General features: G+C 35.7%; 1 protein-coding gene across 1 annotated transcript in view; it reads right to left on the bottom strand.

The window, feature by feature from the left end:
- The window catches only part of lrp1bb (low density lipoprotein receptor-related protein 1Bb), a 348887-nt gene that overhangs the window by 113311 nt on the left and 213118 nt on the right, over positions 1–22458 (bottom strand). Inside the window, exons 31-36 of the mRNA XM_041264893.1 lie at positions 20618–20767; positions 9803–9943; positions 6221–6346; positions 5961–6092; positions 2062–2196; positions 1509–1638 (exon numbers count right to left, since the gene is read on the bottom strand). Of these exons, the coding sequence (XP_041120827.1) occupies positions 1509–1638; positions 2062–2196; positions 5961–6092; positions 6221–6346; positions 9803–9943; positions 20618–20767 (814 nt within the window). The remainder of the gene's footprint in view (positions 1–1508; positions 1639–2061; positions 2197–5960; positions 6093–6220; positions 6347–9802; positions 9944–20617; positions 20768–22458) is intronic.

Raw genomic sequence — 22458 nt, 5'->3', positions numbered from 1 at the left:
TAGACCAGCGTCAGAAAGTATGTTTAAGTAGCTTTTTATGTGATCAGAATAGTTGTAGATTAGAATGTTAAGGGGAACTGCAGGTATTTATGTGTGGATTGATTTTAAAATGCAATTCACGGTTAAGCACTTCAACGTTCCAGCGGGCCTCTATGAAAAATAGAAGCCCACTAGATCTGAAAGCTGATTGGTTGTTTGCACTCAGTCGTTTTCTAATTCATCAACATACACTGTGCTGTTTAAAAAAAGAAAATGCATGCATACTTTTGACAGAGGTATCAAATAGTGCAATATAAAGAAGAAATTGTAGTTAGTATTGTTGGTATCATTCCTTGTATTTATTGTTTAACTGATATATTGACATTCACAAATATATCAGTGCACCTGTAAGTCGGATTGAGATTTGACATCGGTGTTTCTAAGACTCTCCAGCAGTCTGCACTTTCATACAGCATAAATAGCATTCCATTTATCTTTGCATTGAAAATATACAATTATTATATTCTTCTATATTTAAATTGGGACAAACTGTTTAATGGACAATATTTTATCTTTTATTATTATTATTATTATTATTATTATTATTATTATTATTATTATTATTATTATTATTATATATTAAGTCACTGATTTAGAATTCTTAACAAATTGATATACACTCATCCCCTCACTGGCATTCTGATATGTTAGTGTAGAAAACACTACACAACAATAGCTCATTTATAACAACATGCACACCTGTGTATTTCTATTTATTAAAACATATTTCATTGCTGAGAAAAGCCCTGTTCCAGCAAGAAATTCATTAATCATGTGGCCAGCAGAAGCCTTAAGTCTGCTGTAGCAAATGTGCATTTTATTTCTTTCAGTGTTCAGACACTGAACCATATTTTACAGCCAATCACATCAACTGTTATTGTGCCAGTGTGAACTTTTTTTTTAAAGCAGATATTCTATGTCCAGTTAATCAACAGAAGCTGATAATCTAGTTGAAGCCCAGTTCCTGCAGTGTAGTGCTGAAAAAATATGTAATTAGGTTTAAGTTCTCAAACGTGTTTTAATGTAGAAAACTTAAGAAAAAGCTACAATACTAATAAGCACCACCTGAAAATAAGGATAATGTTTTTAGATGGTCCTTTAAATGGTGTTATAGGAGGTAATTATTTGCAGAATCTGTTTCTCGTTACATAACAAGTGAGTTATAATATTTTCGGAATCATCGCTAGAAATAAAAGTAAGAACCCTGCTATGTTCAAGCATTTTTTAAATGAGAAAAAATGACTATTTATGTGAACTAGATTCCATTTCTTGTAAAACCCGTTTTTCCCTGCTGTCCAACAATACAATGTACTGCATATGCAATTCTAGATTGTGAGGCTGGATTTTAAAAAAAAAATACTGAGGAGTGCTGGCTAAGTGACATATAATATGTCATACAGAAATGGGCATTACAGGATTAAAAAGCTTGTCACAAAACAGTTATTTTAGAAAATAATAATGTACATTACCCTTTCTCAGGATGCACAGCAATAGCTCTTGGCTGATCAAGTCCATCAGATAAGACCACAGAACGGAATGAACCATTGAGTCTTGCAACCTCAATGAGATTAAAGCTGTGGTCAGTCCAATATATGTTACCTTTAGAAATAGAATTTGAAAAAATAAATAAATAAATACTTAGCTGTTGAACACTATCCCAATGTAAAATCAAAGTGCATCTTTATACAAAACAGTCAGGCTGCCATTATGGAAACTGACCGCTGCAGGAAAGACTTTAACTGCTTGTGCAAATGAGCTGGCTCTTATGTGCAGTGGCTGAGATGCTCACTTTGAACAGTAAGAACATCTGTTGAAATGAATGATAAGCAATCCTTTATTTCCTCTTAAAAACAAACACGTACAATCCCATTATGATTGTTAAATAATGTTTTTGCACCTTTCTGAAATTGTGATGGGGAACTTCCAGCAGATCAACCAGAATTCTAGTAAACTGCAACTCCCAATATCCTTTCAAAAGGATTAGATTCTATCCTATTGGAAATGCAGTTGAAAAAGGCTTACCAGCTATCCAGTCAACGGCAATCCCTTCTACTCTCCCAACACCATTGGTAATGATGTCTTCCTTCCATGTCTGATCTCGCTTAGCTCTGCTGATTCTGTTTAAACCCATATCTGTCCAATAGATTGTGTCATTTTCTGTATGTGAAATATAAAATTAAATAAAAAAAAAAACAATTAAAAAAAATAAATAGCACCCTACAAACCCTGCTATAACTATGTTGTCATTTCACAGTACTGAACATCCATAATGTACTGAAAAGCATCGTCAAATGTGATGCGGCTGCATATCCTGTACAGTTCATTAAATGTTCCAGTGGGTGAAACCTATTTATTCCAGTAATCTTATTATGTCAATATGTTCACATTCATATGGTTTACAGTGATTATGTCTAACAAAATAATTCCAATAATCGTATGTGTTTTGCACTTTCATTAGCTACACAGGTCTCTCATGAGCAGTTTTAAAACAAACACATGTTATACAGTAACATGAAATATGGTACTAAAGTAGGTTAAATGAAGTTATAATTGTTCATGCCTTATTCTTAGGAAATATGTCATATTTGCATTTCATGGGTCATTACACTTCAGCGGTGTCTCCTGGGTCAAACCATGTTACTGTTTATAGGCATTCCAGTCAACAGGGGAAGCTGTAGGTTGGTTTAGAGGCCATTGAAGGGATGAGGACAATTTTACCCTCCAGGTGAAATGACAAGAAAGTGCAAGAGAATCTGAAAGTATGGTATGCACTTGGAGATATAGCTGACTTAGTATTAGGTATGATGAAATAATAAACCATGTTTAATATAAAAACACATGTTTACATAAACATTAGATTTTTTTTCAAAACGGCACATTGGAGACCTATATAATGAAAGAAATCAGAGATGAATGTGAACATGCCCTTACACTACTGATGCAGTAATACTGACTAAGGCTTTTTGTGAAACCCCTGAACCATATCATTATTCATGACAAATGCACCAGTAAAAAGTTCAAAGTTTAAAATTAATAGCAATACAATGTGTACATTTTCTGTATTTAATCAATTCATCTATTCAGGGATTATTTCATCTGGCTGATTTTTACTTTCACTGTCAACAGCCTATGAATCGACAGGGATCTGTTTCAAACCCTGTTTATGGGCTCTTTTCAGCAGTCTTTTTAGATAACTGTTGTTTCTTACCGTTACAGGCAATTCGGATAAGTCATATGCAGGCAGATCAGTAACTGGCATTTCTTGACTAAATTCATTCTCAAGTCCAAATCAAAACAACAATGGAAATGTTTAATTATTTTAACATTTTAAAGTTATTATAAAACATGTATCAGAGGCAGTATTGTTTGAACTACTAAAGTGCAGCTCCGTCCTGAATTTCAGCAGTAATAATCTGGTTGAGAATTACCCTCCAGCACTAAGCACATTGTTACATTTTGAAGCAAATATCAAGGACTACTATAATGTATTTATATTATCAATAAAGGCCATGATAATGCTTGTGTGTCCTGTTCTAAGCAAGCCACTAGAGACCTCCGCATAACATAAGGTCAGTGAGTAAATACTGACACAAATCATCTAATTTAATGGCAAACTCAAGAGTTGTCATTCAAAATGACAAGAAACATTAATCCTTGTCACTGTAGAGCAGAGTACTGCTGATTAATTATGTCAAGGGTGTGCAAGCTCTGTTTAATGTTGTAGAACATTTCCACTATCTGCAAAAAAGTAAACTGTACTCAGTTTAAATATGTATTGTGTGATAAATACTTTACCTCAGTTCTATCTTCAAGACAAGTGGTTTGATTGATTCTAACCAAGCCATTATAGGGATAAGATTTAACAAAAAAAGTTAAAAAGAACAACCACAATAGAACAAATGGAAGTAAATGTTTAAGATTTAATCCCAACCATTTTACCACTGAATACATCAATAATTACTATTTTAGTTTCACTCCATATTCTACCATATAATGTTTTATAGGAGAAGGTGAATTACATTTAAATCACACACATCAAAGTGTAAGATACAGAATCAGTAATCGTCTTTTTCCATCACATGTCTATTCTGTTTGCTCTTTAGATGAATGTTTTCTTAATTCCTCACCAGATTTCTTCATATCTTGGTGTTTTATTTTAAACAAGCCATGCTGTATAGCATACACAGGTATGCTGTATTTCAAGTGGCATGCCATTCATAACAAAAAAGTGGCATGCCACAATATAAACAAAAAGCTTAATTATGCAAACCGCTGCTAGCCATTTACACAGTCACTGCAATTCAATCAGACCTCCTCACTCAAGCAATGTAAGTGAATGCCATTGTTTCTGAATAAATCACAGGCTGTGTATAGATGATGAAGAATAAGAAATAAAAGAAAAAAGAAGAAAAACAAATTGCATAAGAAAAACATAAGCTATAAGATTGTACAGGAAAATAATCTTATAAACGTCTATTTCTTTCCTCTGCTTTGACACTATCCTGTATCATATAAAAGTGCATTAGTTATGGAGACACTTTTCTCATATCGCTGGTAACTGAAGCAGAAGAGATCAGAAGTGTTAAATGAAAGTGAAGTCGAGAGGATCATAGTTTAAGTAAATATGCATTATGCATTTGTACTATAGATTAGGAATACTATTCCTCTTGTTCAATATGGAAACAAAACAAAAGGCTGCATGTTTATTTGTGCAGTGCTTGTAATGGAAAGCATTACCATTAAGTCTTTTACATTCATACACCCATACAGGTTGCATAGCTCTACAGTTCATTCATTTTAGTTTGCATCATCTGGGTTGAGGATATAGCATGATTGTAAATTCTAAGAAGGGATAACAGATTTGCTTAATGTTTTAAATCAGCACTAGTCAACCGTGATGATAAAAAACAATATAAAAAATGACAACACAACAAAAGCACCAAAGCTGTGTATTTAACAGGGGCATGCTGTCAGCCTTTTTTTTTTTTTTTTTTTTTTTAGAAATGTCAGTGAGTTCAGAATAGATGTACTATTGAGGTAGCCCTGATTTCCAAGAGTGCCTGGAAATGACATTTGGGGGATGAATAAACTGTTTACATAATACTGTATTATCCACTCTGTCAATTCTCCACTGAACTTCCAAAAAGGCAATGTGTACAGCATATAACTATAGGGATGTTTCACTAAGGTCATTTTCATGACAGTCCTCGTTATCAGCAATTAATGTGAATTCAGGAACCAAATGTAGGAACCTATGTGAGTGGGATATACAATGTGTGTGGGATAGACTATGTATGTGTGGGATAGACTATGTGTGTGGGGGATAGACTATGTGTGTGGGAGTTGTTTGATTGTTTAGTTATTTATTTTATTATGCATGTTTTTATAGTACAATTCCGGGTTTGCAAAGGCAACACAAATGTACCTTTTCCCTGCTAATACATTTTTTAGCATATGATTCAGGAAGAACATAATGATATAAGGCAAAAATAATCAACCCAGTGAGCAGACCAATGCATTAGGTGTATCTGTTTGAAAAGAGCACACTGTCTGTGTATATACAAATTGGGCAGTTACAGAGAAAACAAGCTGTATCAGAAACCTGCATTTCCCAACCAAAAATACTGCATAAATAACAGAGGACAGTGCTTTGAAAGAGCCCTGAAAGCACACAAACATTGTATACTTTAAACATACCACATTAACTATTATTTTTAAGAATGGTTTTCTGGTCAGCACTACCCTGGTTATATGCATGCACTTAATCTGGGAATTTAGCTTGGTGAAATCTGTTAAATCATGTCGCGAAAACCATGGCTCTCCGTCTACAGAAAAAAGGACATGGCAAGGAGAAGTGTTTAGAGAAAAGGCTGTTATGACCACCCATAAAACAATCACTGTAAAAATGTTACTTAAACTACCTGCATGAAAATCCACTCCTACAGCAAATAGTGTTCCCGTTATTGGCATCAAAGTTTCTATACTGTCGCTGGGGTCCAAAGAGATCCCTCTGATTCCTTCATGAATCGAGTACATAAGGAAGGATCCAATACCTTGTTACAAAACAAACAGAAAATCTGTGTATACTTTAAATGCATATAAAAACACATGATATTAAACATAAACTCAATTTTGATTATCACATTTCAAATTTTCAGCTTCAAGTCGTTTTTTTCTCTACCTTCACAAGACATGCGGTCATTTCGCAAGTCATATCCCACTGTACATAAGCAGGTTCTGGTGTTCTCAGATGTAGGCAAGCAGAGTTGGGAGCAGCCGCCATTGTTCAACTGGCAAGGGTTTCTACCTGAAAATGGAAAGAAGATGGATGTGCTCATAGTAACAGAAAAATAACTTAAATAATTCTTTATTCCCCTTAACCCCTATTTTGTGTCAGGTGCTTAAGAAATAACAAAATAAAATGTAGGCGTGGATAATGATTGTGTCTCTTTGTTAATAATCTACAGTATAAATACTGTCTCACATTCTTCAGAATTGTATCATAAAATGAATAAAAAGCTTCTAAGCACACTGCTATGATTTTTTACATGTTTGTTGATGGGGCCTGGAACTCAATCATTGAATGCAACATTTTTTACGCTGTAATTTGTGATCAAGTGTTATTTTCCTAGTTTGTGTAGAATGATTTGCAATAAAAATTAAATGTTGACTGTAAATAATTCTGGTATTCATTCTGTGGCCAAACTTTACATTAATTTCCATACCCTATCCTTAACCCTTTTCTGATACAACTGTGTACTTACATATAGCGTGCAAACAATGTACACATTAAGTACATTATAACTATGCAAAATAACATTGTAATTATGTGAAAGTACACATGTACGGTATTTACTGTAACTAATGAGGCAGTTCATGTAAAGTGTTACCTATTCTCCAGTCTAAAGTACAATGAAAATAAATGCAAAATGATTCACTTCTGCAATCCCTCCCAGGTACACCGGAATAAATTATTTTGTAAAACCTGTTAAACAGTCCTTTTAATTAAATTATAATTACATTTATAAAGTCCAGTAAATTATAAAGGGTGGATTAAAACTATTAAAGCTTGAGGCACCTTTGGGATGCCAATTAAAGACAAAGAGAAACTAAATAGAAAATCCCTTTTAAATGACAAATGGTTCATGGGCCTGCTTTGTCATTGGCATTTCATTTAAAAAACAATGCCACCAGATTGCACTGCTGTAACCATCAGTCATTAAAGACCTGGGCTAAAACATATACAATGTTGATATTTTCATTTAGCAGACCATCCTGTTCATAAAGAAATGCAACAAATTTACTTTTTATAATGCTAGTTCAGTCATATTTTTGTTGTTGCATTGCCCTTAACTGGAATATGAAGCTTAATATGTATAATTATTATATTACTGTAAAATGTAACCTTTGCTTTTTAATATTATACTTTTTTCTATAATAATAATATAGGCAAAGTTCAAAAGTTTCAAATTTACTTCAAGTCTATATATATATTATATATATTATATATACTATATATATAATATTATATATATTATATTATATATATATACACAGTGGCTTACAAAAGTCACCGAATCCAAAAGTATTCAGACCCCTGACCAATTCTCTCATATTACTGAATTACAAATGGTACATTGAAATTTCTCTCTGTTCGATATTTTATTTTAAAACACTTAAACTCAAAATCAATTATTGTAAGGTGACATTGGTTTTATGTTGGGAAATATTTTTAAGAAAAATAAAAAAACTGAAATATCTTGCTTGCATAAGTATTCAACTCCCACACATTAATATTTGGTAGAGCCACCTTTCGCTGCAATAACAGCTTTAAGTCTTTTGGGGTAAGTATGTACCAGCTTTGCACACAGTGTCGGAGTGATTTTGACCCATTCTTCTTGGCAGATTTGCTCCAGGTTGTTCAGGTTGGTTGGATGACACTTGTGGACCGCAATTTTCAAATAATGCCACAGATTTTCAATGGGATTGAGATCAGGACTTTGACTGGGCCACTGTAGGACATTCACCTTTTTGTTCTTGAGCCATTCCAATGTTGCTTTGGCCTTGTGCTTGGGATCATTGTCCTGCTGAAAGGTGAATTTCCTCCCAAACTTCAGTTTTTTAGCAGACTGAAGCAGGTTCTCCTGCAATATTTTCCTGTATTTTGCTCCATCCATTTTTCCTTTAATTGTAACAAGATGCCCAGTCCCTGCTGATGAGAAGCATCCCCACAGCATAATGTAGGGATGGTGTGTCTTGAGTGTTAGGTTTGCGCCACACATAGCGCTTTGAGTTTTGGCCAAAAAGCTCTATCTTGGTCTCATCTGACAACAAAACCTTTTCCCACATCACAGCTGGGTCACTCTCATGCTTTCTGGCAAACTCCAGACGTGCTTTCAGATGATACTTTCTGAGTAACGGCTTCTTTCTTGCCATCCTCCCATACAGGCCAGTATTATGCAGAGCTCTGATATGGTTGACTCGTACACCATTACTCCACTCCCAGCCACTGAACTCTGTAGCTCCTTCACAGTGATTGTTGGCCTCTCTGTGGCTTCTCTCACAAGTCTCCTTCTTGTTTGAGCGTTGAGTTTTGAGGGACAGCCTTTTCTTGGCAGTGCCGGGGTGGTGTGATGCAGCTTCCACTTCCTGATTATTGATTCAACTGTGCTCACTGGGATATCCACACACTTGGATATTATTTTGTATTCTTTCCCTAATCTATGCATTTGTATTACTTTATCTCTAACTTCTGTAGAATGCTCTTTGGTCTTCATTTTCCTTCAGATTCATAGCCTTACCAATGATCCTTCAACAGTGGGGTTTTTATCCTGAAAATGTGACAGTAACTTCAATGGTTCAGAGGTGGAGGCCAATGGTAAGGTAATTGTGTCCTCATTAGGGCAATTTCTTTCATTGGTGCAAACTGGGAGCTTCCACAGCACAGGGGTTGAATACTTATGCAAACTTATGTTTTTTATTTTTCTTAAAAATATTTCCCTTACAATAATTGATTCTGAGTTTCAGTGTTTAAAAATAAAATATCAAACAGAAGGAAATTTCAATGTACCATTTGTATTTCAGTAATATGAGAGAATTGGTCAGGGATCTGAATACTTTTGCAAGCCATACACACTCTCTTGGACATTGGAAGCTTTTCTCTGCTTTTTCTGGAGAAAAAACAACTAGGGACATCGACATTGGACTGAAAAAGGTTAAGACAGTGGACAAGATCAAGCATCTTAAATCAACCTAAATGATCTGATATAATTTTCAGCTGTAGAACTGTGTTTAAGTACACAGTTGAATGGTTTGTTCAAGGTTTAACATACACATCTTAACAAGTGAGACGATATTATGCATGTTAACAGCAGGCTCTCAAGCTTTTGTGTTCCTTTTGGCCCTCAGATGCCTAGTCAGAAGCCCCTTCGTGGGCTAATTTGAAGTAGACTAATGAGACATCTCTCAACTCCCCTGTGGTCGACGTCAGGAGAGATAAATGAAGTGGCTAATTGGTCTAAGGAAGTTTGGAGTGGTAGTAAAACGATTTACCTTAAAGACTTCTTAATTGCCATTTTTATACTAATGGAACATTTAAGTTATCTGCAGCAATACTGTTAATGGACCTGTCATTAATATAGATGATTCTGCCAATATTTCCCTACTGAGGGCCAAAAATCCACTGTATTTAAACTTCTGAACCATACTGTATGGATTAAAAGATGCTCCACGAATATAACTGACTGAAGACTCTTAATGTTACCTTTTTGCCCATCTTTGTCATAAACTTTAATGTGGACCACCCCTGCAGTTTTATTCCGCAATATGACTGGGTTTCTCCCATCTTTCTTGTTTACAGTGCCAAACTGAGCTGAATTTTCATCTGCCCACCAAAGTTTGTCACCTGAAAAAGAAGATAATGCATTTAGGTGTCTAGCAAAAATAAATGCCAGCAGCCATGTACATTATAATAAAACATTTCATTTCAATACACAAGTATAAATATACAATTGATTAATTTTGTTATTAATTCAATACTATCAACTGTTCATTCAATTACTTGACTGCCTCCAGAGAAGGTTGTCAGGTTTTTTTTTTTTTTTGATTGGGAGAACAACTACCTAATGGATCATTACAGATGAAATAAAGCACATACATACATGATTAATTCGGTATTCATAATAATTAGTTAATGAACCATTAATAATAAAAGTTTAAACAGAAAACAGGGAGAAAGAAGTTAAGTTTTACATGGGTACACTTCCAAACTCCCTCTAAATTCAGCACAGGTTTGACTTTTCCATCTCCCATTACCCCCTAATCCTGCCCTGTTGCTTCCACTTGTAGAGTGAGTTCAGTCACATGACCACATCACTAACTAGAAACACAGATTTTTAAACAGTTCCATATTTGCATATTAAGTGTATCAACTGATACAATATATCAAAGTTTGAGTACACCTGCTTGAAACCAGGTTTTTCATGATTATCTATGTTTTTAACTGTATAAACTTGTCTATAAATGTAATGGAAGTTTATACTTTACACTCCTGTAAGACAGAGACTCAGTAGGACAAGCAAATTTGACTAAACAAGTTTAATAGTTTGCAAACCCGAGAACAATCTCAACACACGCAGGTGTTAGGAAACCGAGCAATGTTCTGCTCTACGCAAAGCCAGTAAGCATAATATATACCTTGTAACCTACAGTTGCTGCGAGCCAATCACAGAAGCTTAACTCAATATTAGCAGACAGCAACAACTTGGAAGATTAAGATGAGACCAATCATAGCAACTTAGTTAAACTGTAAGCCCCCTAAAATAAAAGTGACATTTCTGTGAAGTGCCACGGAAGCCTCTGGCGGTTGCTATAAAATAGAACTTCCTCTCTCTAGCTAAATGTCAGTACTTTTCCATTCCTTATAAGGGCCACCTGTCTTTCAAAAAGAAAGAGGATGTATCTTCACAAACAACTACCGTTAATAACACATTATTATTATATTATACCTAAATCTTATAACCCTGAGCGTGGAAAGCTTAAAACAGTCTTAGCAGTAATAACATCAAAGTAGCCTCAATTTTTAAACTTAATAGAAATAAGCCTTCAAACTTCTTATTACATTGGTATAATCCCTTTTTTAAGTCACACAGGCTAAACAAACACAAGAACAAACAGCTCAGAGGTTAGTACATAAAATTGCATAAGATGTAATTTTCCCACCACAATAAACACTTAAGATTTCATTATATGATATGTGTACTTATATAAGCTGATAATCATAAGTGAATTGCATTCAAAAATCTAATTTTTAAATGAAAATGTAAATCTTGTCAATTTCAATGAAATGGTCACCAAAAGCATGGGATTTCAGTCTGAAGCCCAAGTCAGTTAAAAGTCTGAAATGTGTACAACACAATGTTAGAACACTGGCCTAAGTACAAAAGTGTCTTTGTTAGATGTTCTCTGAGTTAACTAGCATGTTACCTAATTAACCTTTTGTCACCAATTATTGTTAACAGGTGAGGGTCCATGATTACTACAAAATATTGGTAGCATAGGCACAAGTTTGTCATTCCTGAATGTAAGGGAGCAGAAAATGACAAAATACGCTCAGTTAAGCAAATAAAAAAGATTAATGTAATTACTTTAAGAAATTAAGGTCAATCTTTAAGACAAATCGCAAGAACTTTGCACGTGTCTGTAACTGCTGTGGCCAAGACCATCAAAAGATTTGAAAAAACTGGCACTCAAGGTCAGGCAGGCCAAGGGTGACCTCAGAATCAGAAAACAAGTTCATTTAAGTCACAGGTCTGCGAAACCAGCGATTAACTGCCCCTGAAATACAAGCTCAGCTAAATGCTAGTAGAAGTACAGATGTTTCAACATCAACTGTTCAGAGGAGATTGCGTGAAGCTGGCCTAACTGGAAGTATTGCTGCAAAGAAACCATTGTTAAGAGTGCAGAATAAAATGGAGGCTTGCCTGGGCCAAACAACATAGAAACTGGACATTTGAGGAGTGGAAGTGGGTCTTATGGACCGATGAGTCAAAATTTGCACGAGTTGGGTCCAACCGCCGAGTATTTCTAAGACGCAGAGAGGGTGAGCGCATGAGTTCTGCATGTGTGGTTCCCACTGTCAAGCATGGAGGAGGCAGTATCATGGTCTGGGGTTGCTTTGCTGTTGACAGAGTTGGTGATCTTTATCTTTACAAAGTCCATGGCAAGCTCAACCCCAATGGCTATCATAGCATACTTCAGAGGCATGCCATTCCATCAGGATTACGGCTAGTTGGGCAGTTCTTCATTCTTCAGCAAGATAATGACCTGAAACACACCTCAAAGTTGTGCAAGAACTATCTGGCAAAGAAGGAAAGTGAAGGACAACTCAATCTAATGACCTGGCCTGCCCAGTCTCCAGACCTCAATCCCATAGAACTTGTATGGCATGAACTGGACAGAAGAGTCAAAGCAAAGCTACCCACAAGTGCCCTACATCTCTGGGAATTGCTGCAGAAGAGCTGGGAAGACATGTCGGATGATTTCCTGCTGAAACTTATTAACCGAATGCCTCGAGTTTGGAAGGCTGTTATTAAGGCAAAGGGTGGCTATTTTGAGGACTCCAAGATTTAGAGACAATTATCAATTTTCTTGAACATTGCTTTGATACTCCTTATGTTTTATTTTGTATATTGTAACATGTGTTTTCATTTACAAGTATTTACAGAAACGTATACTACGTAAAACACTGTCAACTATGAAAAAAAACAGCAAGTGTACTCAAACTTTTGACTGGTACACACACAGTGTGTGTGTGTGTGTGTGTGTGTATATATATATATATATATATATATATATATATATATATATATATATATATATATATATATATATATATAATGTACATGTACAGTAGATACATCTTTCAATGACAGATTCGGTAGCACCGCAAGGTAACAGTAAAAAAAAAAATAAAATAAATAAATAAATAAAACATAAGTAGGATATTCATGTATTACTGCAGGGGCAGGGGAACTGGGTCTAATAACAGAGTGGATGTTTTGACGAGGTCTCGAGAGTCTGCGCCCTTAGGGAACTGAAATAGATCTGTCAAAAGGTAGGGATTTCATTCCTGTGCATTGCAGCATTCAAGGAACTGTGATACTGGTGGTGTGAGCCACTACAGCATCTATATGGACAGAGAGGCAGCAGAACACAAGAGTTTCAAACTAGTAGGGGATGACCTTTCTGCAGACCGACGGATAGGTTACAGCTCAGATAAGGTTGTGGGTAATTCAGCTACAGCATCTGACAGCTGGTCTAGCAGTGTCAATTTTAGTTTCAGCCTCGGGCAGCATGGGGCAGAGTAGGCAGCAAACTTGATTATAAATATATGTACCAATCAAGCTGAAATTATGTGTACCTCTCAAGTTGATTTTTAATCAATTGACCCAGCAAACCATTCCAGAATCCTAGTTCTATAATATTTAAAAGAAAAATAATGGTATCCTCAATAATACATATAGCTAGAGGTGCCAGGGAACAGAAAGCCAAGAAATAAATTAAAAACAGGAAATGATGTATTAATTATTTAAGATCTGTGGTCTTTACTTCCGAAACAAGGAATTTGGGGGTTCAGAGGTTGATTATGTATTAATATTAACTGAAAATGAAGAATGTGCTTTCATTTTGAGATTTAAAGAACATACGGTTTCATTTATCACGATGATATATTATTTCAAGAGCTTACAATGCGAAAAAAAATACCGGCGTACAATTCCCCCTAGAAATCATGAGATGTTGAAAAAACTGACAACATTTAAAAAGCAACCCAATTACCAATGTATAATAGCTGTCCCAGTGAATTACATTTTTGAACTCTTTTCAATATGTACATGTTTGAATTACTCATATTTCCTACATGACAAAGTGTGCATGTGCATGTGAAGAGATATTTAATCATACTGTCACACAGCAAGAGTCCCCCGCTACATTATAATATACTTATGTAAACGGCATTTAAAAATAAATGTGTACCTGGTTATGGAAAGAGGATATTTCCAGCTCATGGGGGGGGGAGTAATTTACTTCTCTAATTACCCCCAACAATACAGATGAAGAAAGCACCACATTGTGTCTCTAATACTATTACCAGCATGCAATTGTATTAAATCACCAGCCACATTGATGCTGTAGAAAATAAAAATCGATTGACCTTACAACAAAAGAAATCTTGCAGACAACAATACTGAACACAAGCCTATTAAATGTAGGCTGCAACTAAATTAGGAAAGGAGAAAAAAACAAAGATGAACAGCTTTTTTTTTTCCTCGGACCATTGGCCATTCACTAAACAATAAGACCCGTTTTTCAACACAAACAGTATTTATTTGGATTCTAAGATTTACTCCATGCTTATAATTGACGTCAGCAGGGTTTTAAATTTGCCAGGCGCAGCACTGACTCTGCCTTCTCTACCACTACTTTGTAGTTGTGTACTAATGGCTCAGTGTGTCAGTAAGCAGTATTTTATGTATAGGGAGATGCTATGCACTGTAGCTCTTTTAAGACAAGCACATTCTCACTGTCATTGATTTATCGTTCCAGTTGAACTGCTAGTACTTATATCTGTGTATTTTTATTTTTTTTTAAATTACCTAGCCTTACCAGAACATGCCCATTACTTGGGATCATGACCGTTTTACATCAGGCCATGTGAACCCTTAATAAATGACGTTACAGTGACACTGAAGAATCCCCTTTTCAGAAATGATGCATTTCCCCAATAAATCTCACCTGTGATTATTTGCCAATAAGCCATCCAACGAGGTAAGGCAGTTGCCACATCTATAATTAATACATTTCAATATTCCTGGAAATGCATCCTCAGTTAAACCCTAAACTATACTGCGATATTTGATTCTTTCAAGAATAAGTGTGCTGGTACATGGCTTAATTGGCAGTGATAACAATTATGAAAGGATGCAATGGTTGTAAAGGACATGTCATTAAATTAGAATATCAAATACAACTGTTGCATGAGTAGGTAGATTCCAGCAATGGTATATATCTGAGATGAAAAGGTTGCTGTGGTAATATTAATGTTTAATTTTTGATCCCTGGATGACTGTATAATATACATTAGGTGTGATCTAATTATCATAAACTGGACCTTATTGGCATTCTGGTTGGTTTACATTCCCTCAAGGTAGTTTTGGCTATACTAGAATACTTTCTCGACTTGACACATAGGATTATCATTATCATAGGAATTCCGGTCTGTAGCAGGGAGAGATCTGTGCTGACTCTGCTGGCGTGTTCACGGGCTGCAGGAAGAGGGCGGCAGTCGCCCAACAACCGTATGTGAGTCATGGCAGTGACCCGGGGAGGTGGGAAAGTGGGTATGTGGACTTTCCCCCTCTCTGAATGGCTGAGAGGCGAGTATTGGGTGATTGTTGGTCCTATAAAATAACGCTCTGCTGTTTCCTCAGGTCTAGACTCGCTGAGAGTGCGGAAACGCTGGTCGCGGACCGAGAACCAGCCAGGAGAGAAAAAGACACGAAAGTGTCACAGTGAGACAGTGAGAGCGGGGAACCCTTGGGCAGACCCCTTAAAAATATAACAGAACAGGCTAGGTAGCCGGCAGCGTAGGACGGAGATCTGGGTCGCACGGGCAGCGGCGACCGGGGTATTGCTGCAGAGTGCAGCACCTTTTATTTGTAGTTTTGTTATTGAGTTATTTTGTGCCTTGTTATTTTTGCCTTCTGTTTTCATTGTTATTTCTTTGAGCACCTGCAAGGCGCAGGTGTTGTGTACCATCGCTTGGTATGCCAGTGGTTCTGTTTACCATCATTGGTAAATCAGACCACAGACCCACAGCGCCATCTGTGGGATATACTGAAAAACAGCACCCCGAAAATAAAACTGGGCACCTATGCGGTGTTGCCAAATCCACCTGTCTGTCTCCTGTGTCAGTGAATTACCCACCACCCTTCCACACGGTCCCTTTTATAGTTTAAAGTCACAGCTCATTAAATTGCTAACTCCAATAGTGCAAGTTCATGTCTTGAAGCAACATTACAAAATATACAGGCCATGTTGATGTTATTAAATGGATAGAATGCATCCCCGATAATGAGCCTGTTTCAACCACGAATTAAAACCTTGTTCCTAAAAATGAGCTCCAGTATGCACTGCAGTTGTACAGTTATCAATTTAAGTGGGTAATTAGCATGTGGAATGCTGTGCAGTGGGAAATGTCGATTTTAAAGCAACATTAAATTGCTTTATTTCCATCACATATTACTCTTCTGAGATCTCTACTAGGGCTTAACGCCTACTTTTGATTGGCCATAAGGTTTCATTAATGGTTATGCAGGTACTTGAGGATGACAACTATATACTTAACGTGGGGCACATTGCTCAAATGTGTCTTGATCATCTAAAAAAAAAAATAAAATTATCATACAAATGGCCTATAATGGCCTATTGTTTCAGAAGCTCACTCAATCTTTTGCTATACTATATTTAGCAAAAATTACCATAAACCTTAGTAAATCAAGTCTTATGATTTCCCACTAGCAAAGCATTTAAAAAAAAAAAAAACTGTGTGGTTTAAGTAAGAAATCATCAACTCCCTGGAAAATCCTTCTCGTCTTCTCATATCAAGTCTTCTCTGCAGGTAAGCCATTCCTGCTAAGCCATATGCTGTCTGTCTGACAGACTGTGCAGGTTTATATCATAGCTCAAGGGCAAAATGTAACATTCACTCAGGCCTCATGTCACAATTTCTAGGATGAATTTTAAATGAGGTTGACTAAGATCTCTATGAAAAAAAAAAAAGATAATATTGCAAACCCAACAGATATAAAGTAACTTGGTATCAATCGTTTTCAGAAGTAAAAAATATTGACTATTTTTCTCTCTCTCTCTGTATGTTCACTGTCTATTTATAGCACATATACTGTAGTAGGCATAACTGTAGTATACTAATAAGTGTACTACTTCATGTTTTGTTTTACAGACAGACACTATTTAATTTTTTTGCTAATGGTAGTTTTTTCTGTGTAGGTGTTTTGTGCGAAAAGAGTTTAACTTGTTCAACAAACAACATAGATGTCCTTCATAGAAGTCATAATGGCTAAAACGTTCAAAGTTGATAAGTAAAAGAAAAAAAACAAAGTAGCTATACAGCAAACCAAACTAAACACAGTATCCTTGTATATTTTGTCAGAAGCTAATGTGTATGTATGTATTTCCCCTGTTTTTTAAACACATAATACATATTCCATGTGAAATAAAATTACAGTATTTTCTTCCAGCATTCTAATGGAATATACGTTTGTGTTGGATTCCAGTGAGTACCATGCAATGCTCCAATGCATCGTTTCTCATTGTACTCTGTATGAATAAACTTAAGCATCTGTGTCTTGCAGTAATAACTGCGTATGAGTTTCTGGATTGTAACTGTGAAACAATCTGTACAATATATACGGACAATTGAAAAACGTGCACTTAACAAATGTAAGTAGTGCTAAAAGTACCTTTTTCAAAACATGTAGTTTTGATTAAACTGCAAGACCCAATTCAGCAAATACATCACCACATTAGGCACTGTGAAAAAAGTAACACTTTGAAATTGGAAACAGGAGTTCACAATGCAAGTCTCAAAGATTTATGACATTTCTATTCGTTTTAAAGATGCTAAGTTATATAAAAAATATATATGACACCACTATGGAGCCAACACCTAAAGGCCTTCTAAAAAAAAAAAAAAATTTTAAAAAATGATTATTCATTGCAATTTTTAGGAACCCTGTAAATCGCAATCCTTAGAAAGTCCCTTTATAAATGTGTTATGAAAAAAAAGGTTTTTATATGATACTGAAGCTCAAACTACCTTTAGGAAATGCATGTGAACTGGTAAACCAACAAGCAAGGTCAGTTGCAGAGTGCACAGGGCTATAAGCTATACAGCCACCCAAGAATAACATTGTACCATTCCAGGGAGGTGGAGGAGCCGATACTCAGCAGGATACTGATGTATGCAGCGATAAGATGATAATAATGCATTTGAGGAGTGAATGTGCATGCAAAAGCCAAATTAACTTAGCACTTTTGTACAGTGGTTGAGATATAAGCTGGTTAGTGTGAGGTTACATACATGTATACACCTGTTTATTAGGCTTACACACCTGGTCAACACCAGCTGTATGTAAACCAGCAATCAGTCTGTTTCAGGTTAAATGTTCTTGTATAAAAAAAAAAAAAAAAAAAAAAAAAAAAAAAGACTGAAATAACAACTTTTATTGTCCTCGTCTGAATAAACTGGCAATAAAAAATGCATCCCTTTGAGTTTGTTTTACAATAAACCATAAACTGTTAATGCATTTTTTTAAAATAATATTTGCCCCAGGAGCAAAAATAAATATAAACTATATGGCCACTCATATATTTCCTTTACAAAACAACCATGTTAATTGTGATAGATCTTTCTTGGAAAATACATCATTGTGTGGTTTTGCGGAAGCTGGCTACTTCTTGGAGTATAAGGCATTAGTCTTTCTGTCAATTTACATACAAATTCACATTTAATATATGTGACACAGTCTAAGAGCCTTTTTTATGATTAAATGTTAGTGAATTTCAACCCACGTTTGTGCATTTACAGCAGGATATTCTTTCCATCTCTCTAATGCATTATTTCCTGTCATTAACCAACATAATGACAGAATTGCCCCTGATATGCTTTGAAGCCACAGCTATTGCTTTGATGAAATTGTTTAGGATATGTTGTGCATAGGCTGCTGTATGATATATGCTTACTGTGAGTGGTGGAAATCAGCTTGTATCTTACACAGCATCCTATCCTATAGTGTGTATAATGAATAGTCAAATAAGACTACTTAAGAACATTTAAAGCCCCTTTAAAATCTATGTTATAATGTTTACTTATTTATTACCACTATATCTTATCTATCTATTTCTGTTAATACTTTTACCTCTGTCAGTATTACTTACTGACCCATTTACTGGTCTTTCCTTCTTTTGCACACCAAAGGCTTGAGTTTAATGCATATTAATACATTCATATCTCTTTGGAAAATCAAGCCCTAGGCCTCTTATCTCTCCTTCCTGCTATTGTCAGCCCTGCTTCCTCACAAGGACATCACGACAGGTGATAGGACACATTTAGCAAGTCATTATGGTAACAAATTGTAACAGGGTCTTGCTTCTGGGTGTGTGCATTCGCTTCTGAGTGACAGGCAGGAGATCAAGACAGGGGTTGAAGTTGAAACGCCGGCACAGGCACGCAGGATTTACTTTACAATCCCTGAAATAATCTTCTCTGTTTACAACCAAACCTGACTCCGACTACTAGCAGGGCTGTCGGCGGTTTCGCTTCTGATCCTGGGTCACTCTCACGCTGATCAGGATTACGCAGTCAGGTCTCCATGTCCGGGTAGGGTGGACGATCTTTAGCCCGTTGTCCGTAGCTTTGCAGCAGCCCCGAGGTGAACAAACAGGACCTCTTTATACCTGACGCCGTGCTGGAACACACTTACCTGGTGATTATCCCCAGCAGGCAGGCTATCCCAGGAGCATCAGGTACTTCATTAAATTAATTACAACAATGTACACACTTATTTACAATATATACACACAAAACCCAATCTTCATGTGCAGGGCTCCTGCCATGCTACACAAATGTACTTAATTCAAAGCTAAATTCAACAAGTAAACCATTCAAAATAAAAAGCTGCAATATTTGATGGACTACTGTTACAGAATTTACCTGATTCACATAGAATAAAAACTCCACTCTACCTGATATATAGCATCAAGGAAAGAAACACATTCTTCCATGTACATCCCTTTGATTTCTAACTGTTGGTATCAATAACACTGTGGCAGAGCACAGCTCTACCCTTTAGAAATTGGCAGGGATGGGGTTAAATTCCCCTACCTGCCTGGGTTCATTGTGTTCAGGTGGCTGGGGTTGATTAGTTGATTAGCTTAATTAATGATCAATCAGCGCCCAGCCACCTGACATAAAAGGAGGCCTCTGCTTCCCATTGAGAGGAGGGAACTGAGGAAGCAGGTTGGTGTTTGTGGTTTTGAAATTTTTTAAATCTAGTGAAGGCATCATCCAGCCTGGAAACCTTTATTTTTGTGAGTTTTGCTTTTTGCTTTATTTGTGTTTAAATATCTGTTATTTTGCCCTTGTGCACTTTTATTTTGTGTTAATTTATAATAAAAGTATATATTTGAACTGCAGTCTGTCTCTGGGCCTCTATCCACTCGCCAGCCTGTCACAAACACATACTGTAAAATATATTGCCAAAAACTACAATAATCTGGAATGTTTCATTCAATTCATGTAAAATATGTACCCATTAAACACAATTAAAGGAGCTTTTCAAACATGTCATGTCCAGACAATGTCATTTTAAGAGTCTGTCTTAATATAAATTTATTAGCTCCTCTAATGGCAAAAAATGCCTCATTCAAGGCAATAATTAATCTTGTTACTTCATTCATGATCAATAGGCATTATCAGCTTTAGTAATGTAGCACTCACCCATAATAGCCAGAGCTGTAGCTTTAGTTAATTCTTTCTTCATGGACTCCATAACCTCTAAATTACTACCGTCCAAGTTACATCTATTTATGGTTCTGTTTTCTGAACTGATCCAATACAGCATGTTTGCTGCGTAGTCTATCGACAGACCTGTAATAAAGAAATATAACATTCAGATTTTTTAAATGTGCCTAATTTAATTGGTAGCAGTGTTTACCTGCAAGACCAATTATCTACAGGCAATAACCACTACAGTGGACTTAATGGTAAAACCAACGTAAATATACTATATATATATATATATATATATATATATATATATATATATATATATATATATATATATATATTTATGTATAGGAATGCATTTTTTAAAATGTGTTTTTACTTTATATTTATAATCAGATCCCATTAGTCACAGTTTAAAGCAAGTTTCAAGATTTTTAGAGGGCATCTCCCACTGGATTATGATTAGTTTGAAGCAGTAATCAATACTCCTACATGCCAGCAGTCCCTATATTGTTTGTGCTCTTCGTGTGGCTGACACATCTGCTGATCACCAACTTACTGGTATACAAAGGTCAGAACGCTTCATTGAGACTGTTTACTGTCATGTTGGTTGTGTTGAGTTGAGGGGATACGTCTAATATTATATGTGTATAACCCCCCTCCCCCTCCCGGGGACAAGCGTCACGCTGAACAGATTGGCAAGTATGAATACGGGAACATCTTTTTAAGCCTAATGGTTGGGATACATTTATAAGTATTTATTTAATAATTGCCAAAATCATTAGTCAAATTGTGTCTACATTAGATATAATTTTTAGAATTTTAACAAATTGATTACTACACATTTTCATCAGAAATAACAGACAATGTTAAATGAGTCTTAAGAATAATTAAAGCTGTCTTAAGTTCAGTCTTTAAGGTGCAGTCAAGAAGGCTGTCCTTAATTATCCTAAAAGTAGGTCTCTTGTTGGCATTTAGGTGGTAGTCATTTTATTTATGACCAAAACTTATATTCATGTTCACTTGCATTGATGTCTTCCTAGGGCAAAAACAGAATGCTGAAATGAATTGCCTGAAGGGTTTGTGTAACATTTTACCTTCCAAATGTAGTATATTGTATAGAGACTATGGTATACTTAATCTGCGTTATTATTTCATTTTAAGAATTCCCTCGCTTGCATGGTAATAATTGCTGTATTATTGCAGACTGACATTTTTGTTCCTCAACATATCTGGATAAAATGTCAAAAAAAGATAAAGACGACATAAATAAAATACTGCTGGCAGTATTGACCTTGGTTCATAAGACAGTTACTGAAAGAATAGAATTGGCTTCCATCAATAGACCATGTGCTCATGTCGTGATGCTGGCAGGCAGGATACTTATTAATGAGATGACTGATTTTGTTTGGTGTGAGGAATGAGGAGGACATAGCAAAGGGATTTAATAACCCTCATGTACTATATATATATATATATATATATATATATATATATATATATATATATATATATATATATTATATATAGAGAGAGAGAGAGAGAGAGAGAGAGAGAGAGAGAGAGAGAGAGAGAGAGAGAGAGAGAGAGAGAGAGAGAGAGAGAGAGTAATTGTTGGAAATTGGAATACCAGGGTTGAATGTCAATGAGTCATTTTCACATAAATTTGTGTTTGAGATAACCTAGCAAAGTTAATTTGTAGACTAATTCTAATTGGGAGAGGCATCTAGTCTGGATGCTGTAGTGTAATGTAGCAAGTGAATTGAAGTCTGTTTAACGGGATCATGCCCATTGTCTTCTGAGCCTAGTACATTTGGTTTCATTTGCAGATT

This window comes from Polyodon spathula, chromosome 11 (genome assembly GCF_017654505.1).
Source record: "Polyodon spathula isolate WHYD16114869_AA chromosome 11, ASM1765450v1, whole genome shotgun sequence".
NCBI lineage: Eukaryota > Metazoa > Chordata > Actinopteri > Acipenseriformes > Polyodontidae > Polyodon > Polyodon spathula.
The sequence above is the reverse complement of the archived record's forward strand: the minus strand, read 5'-3'. Positions and strand labels throughout refer to the sequence as shown.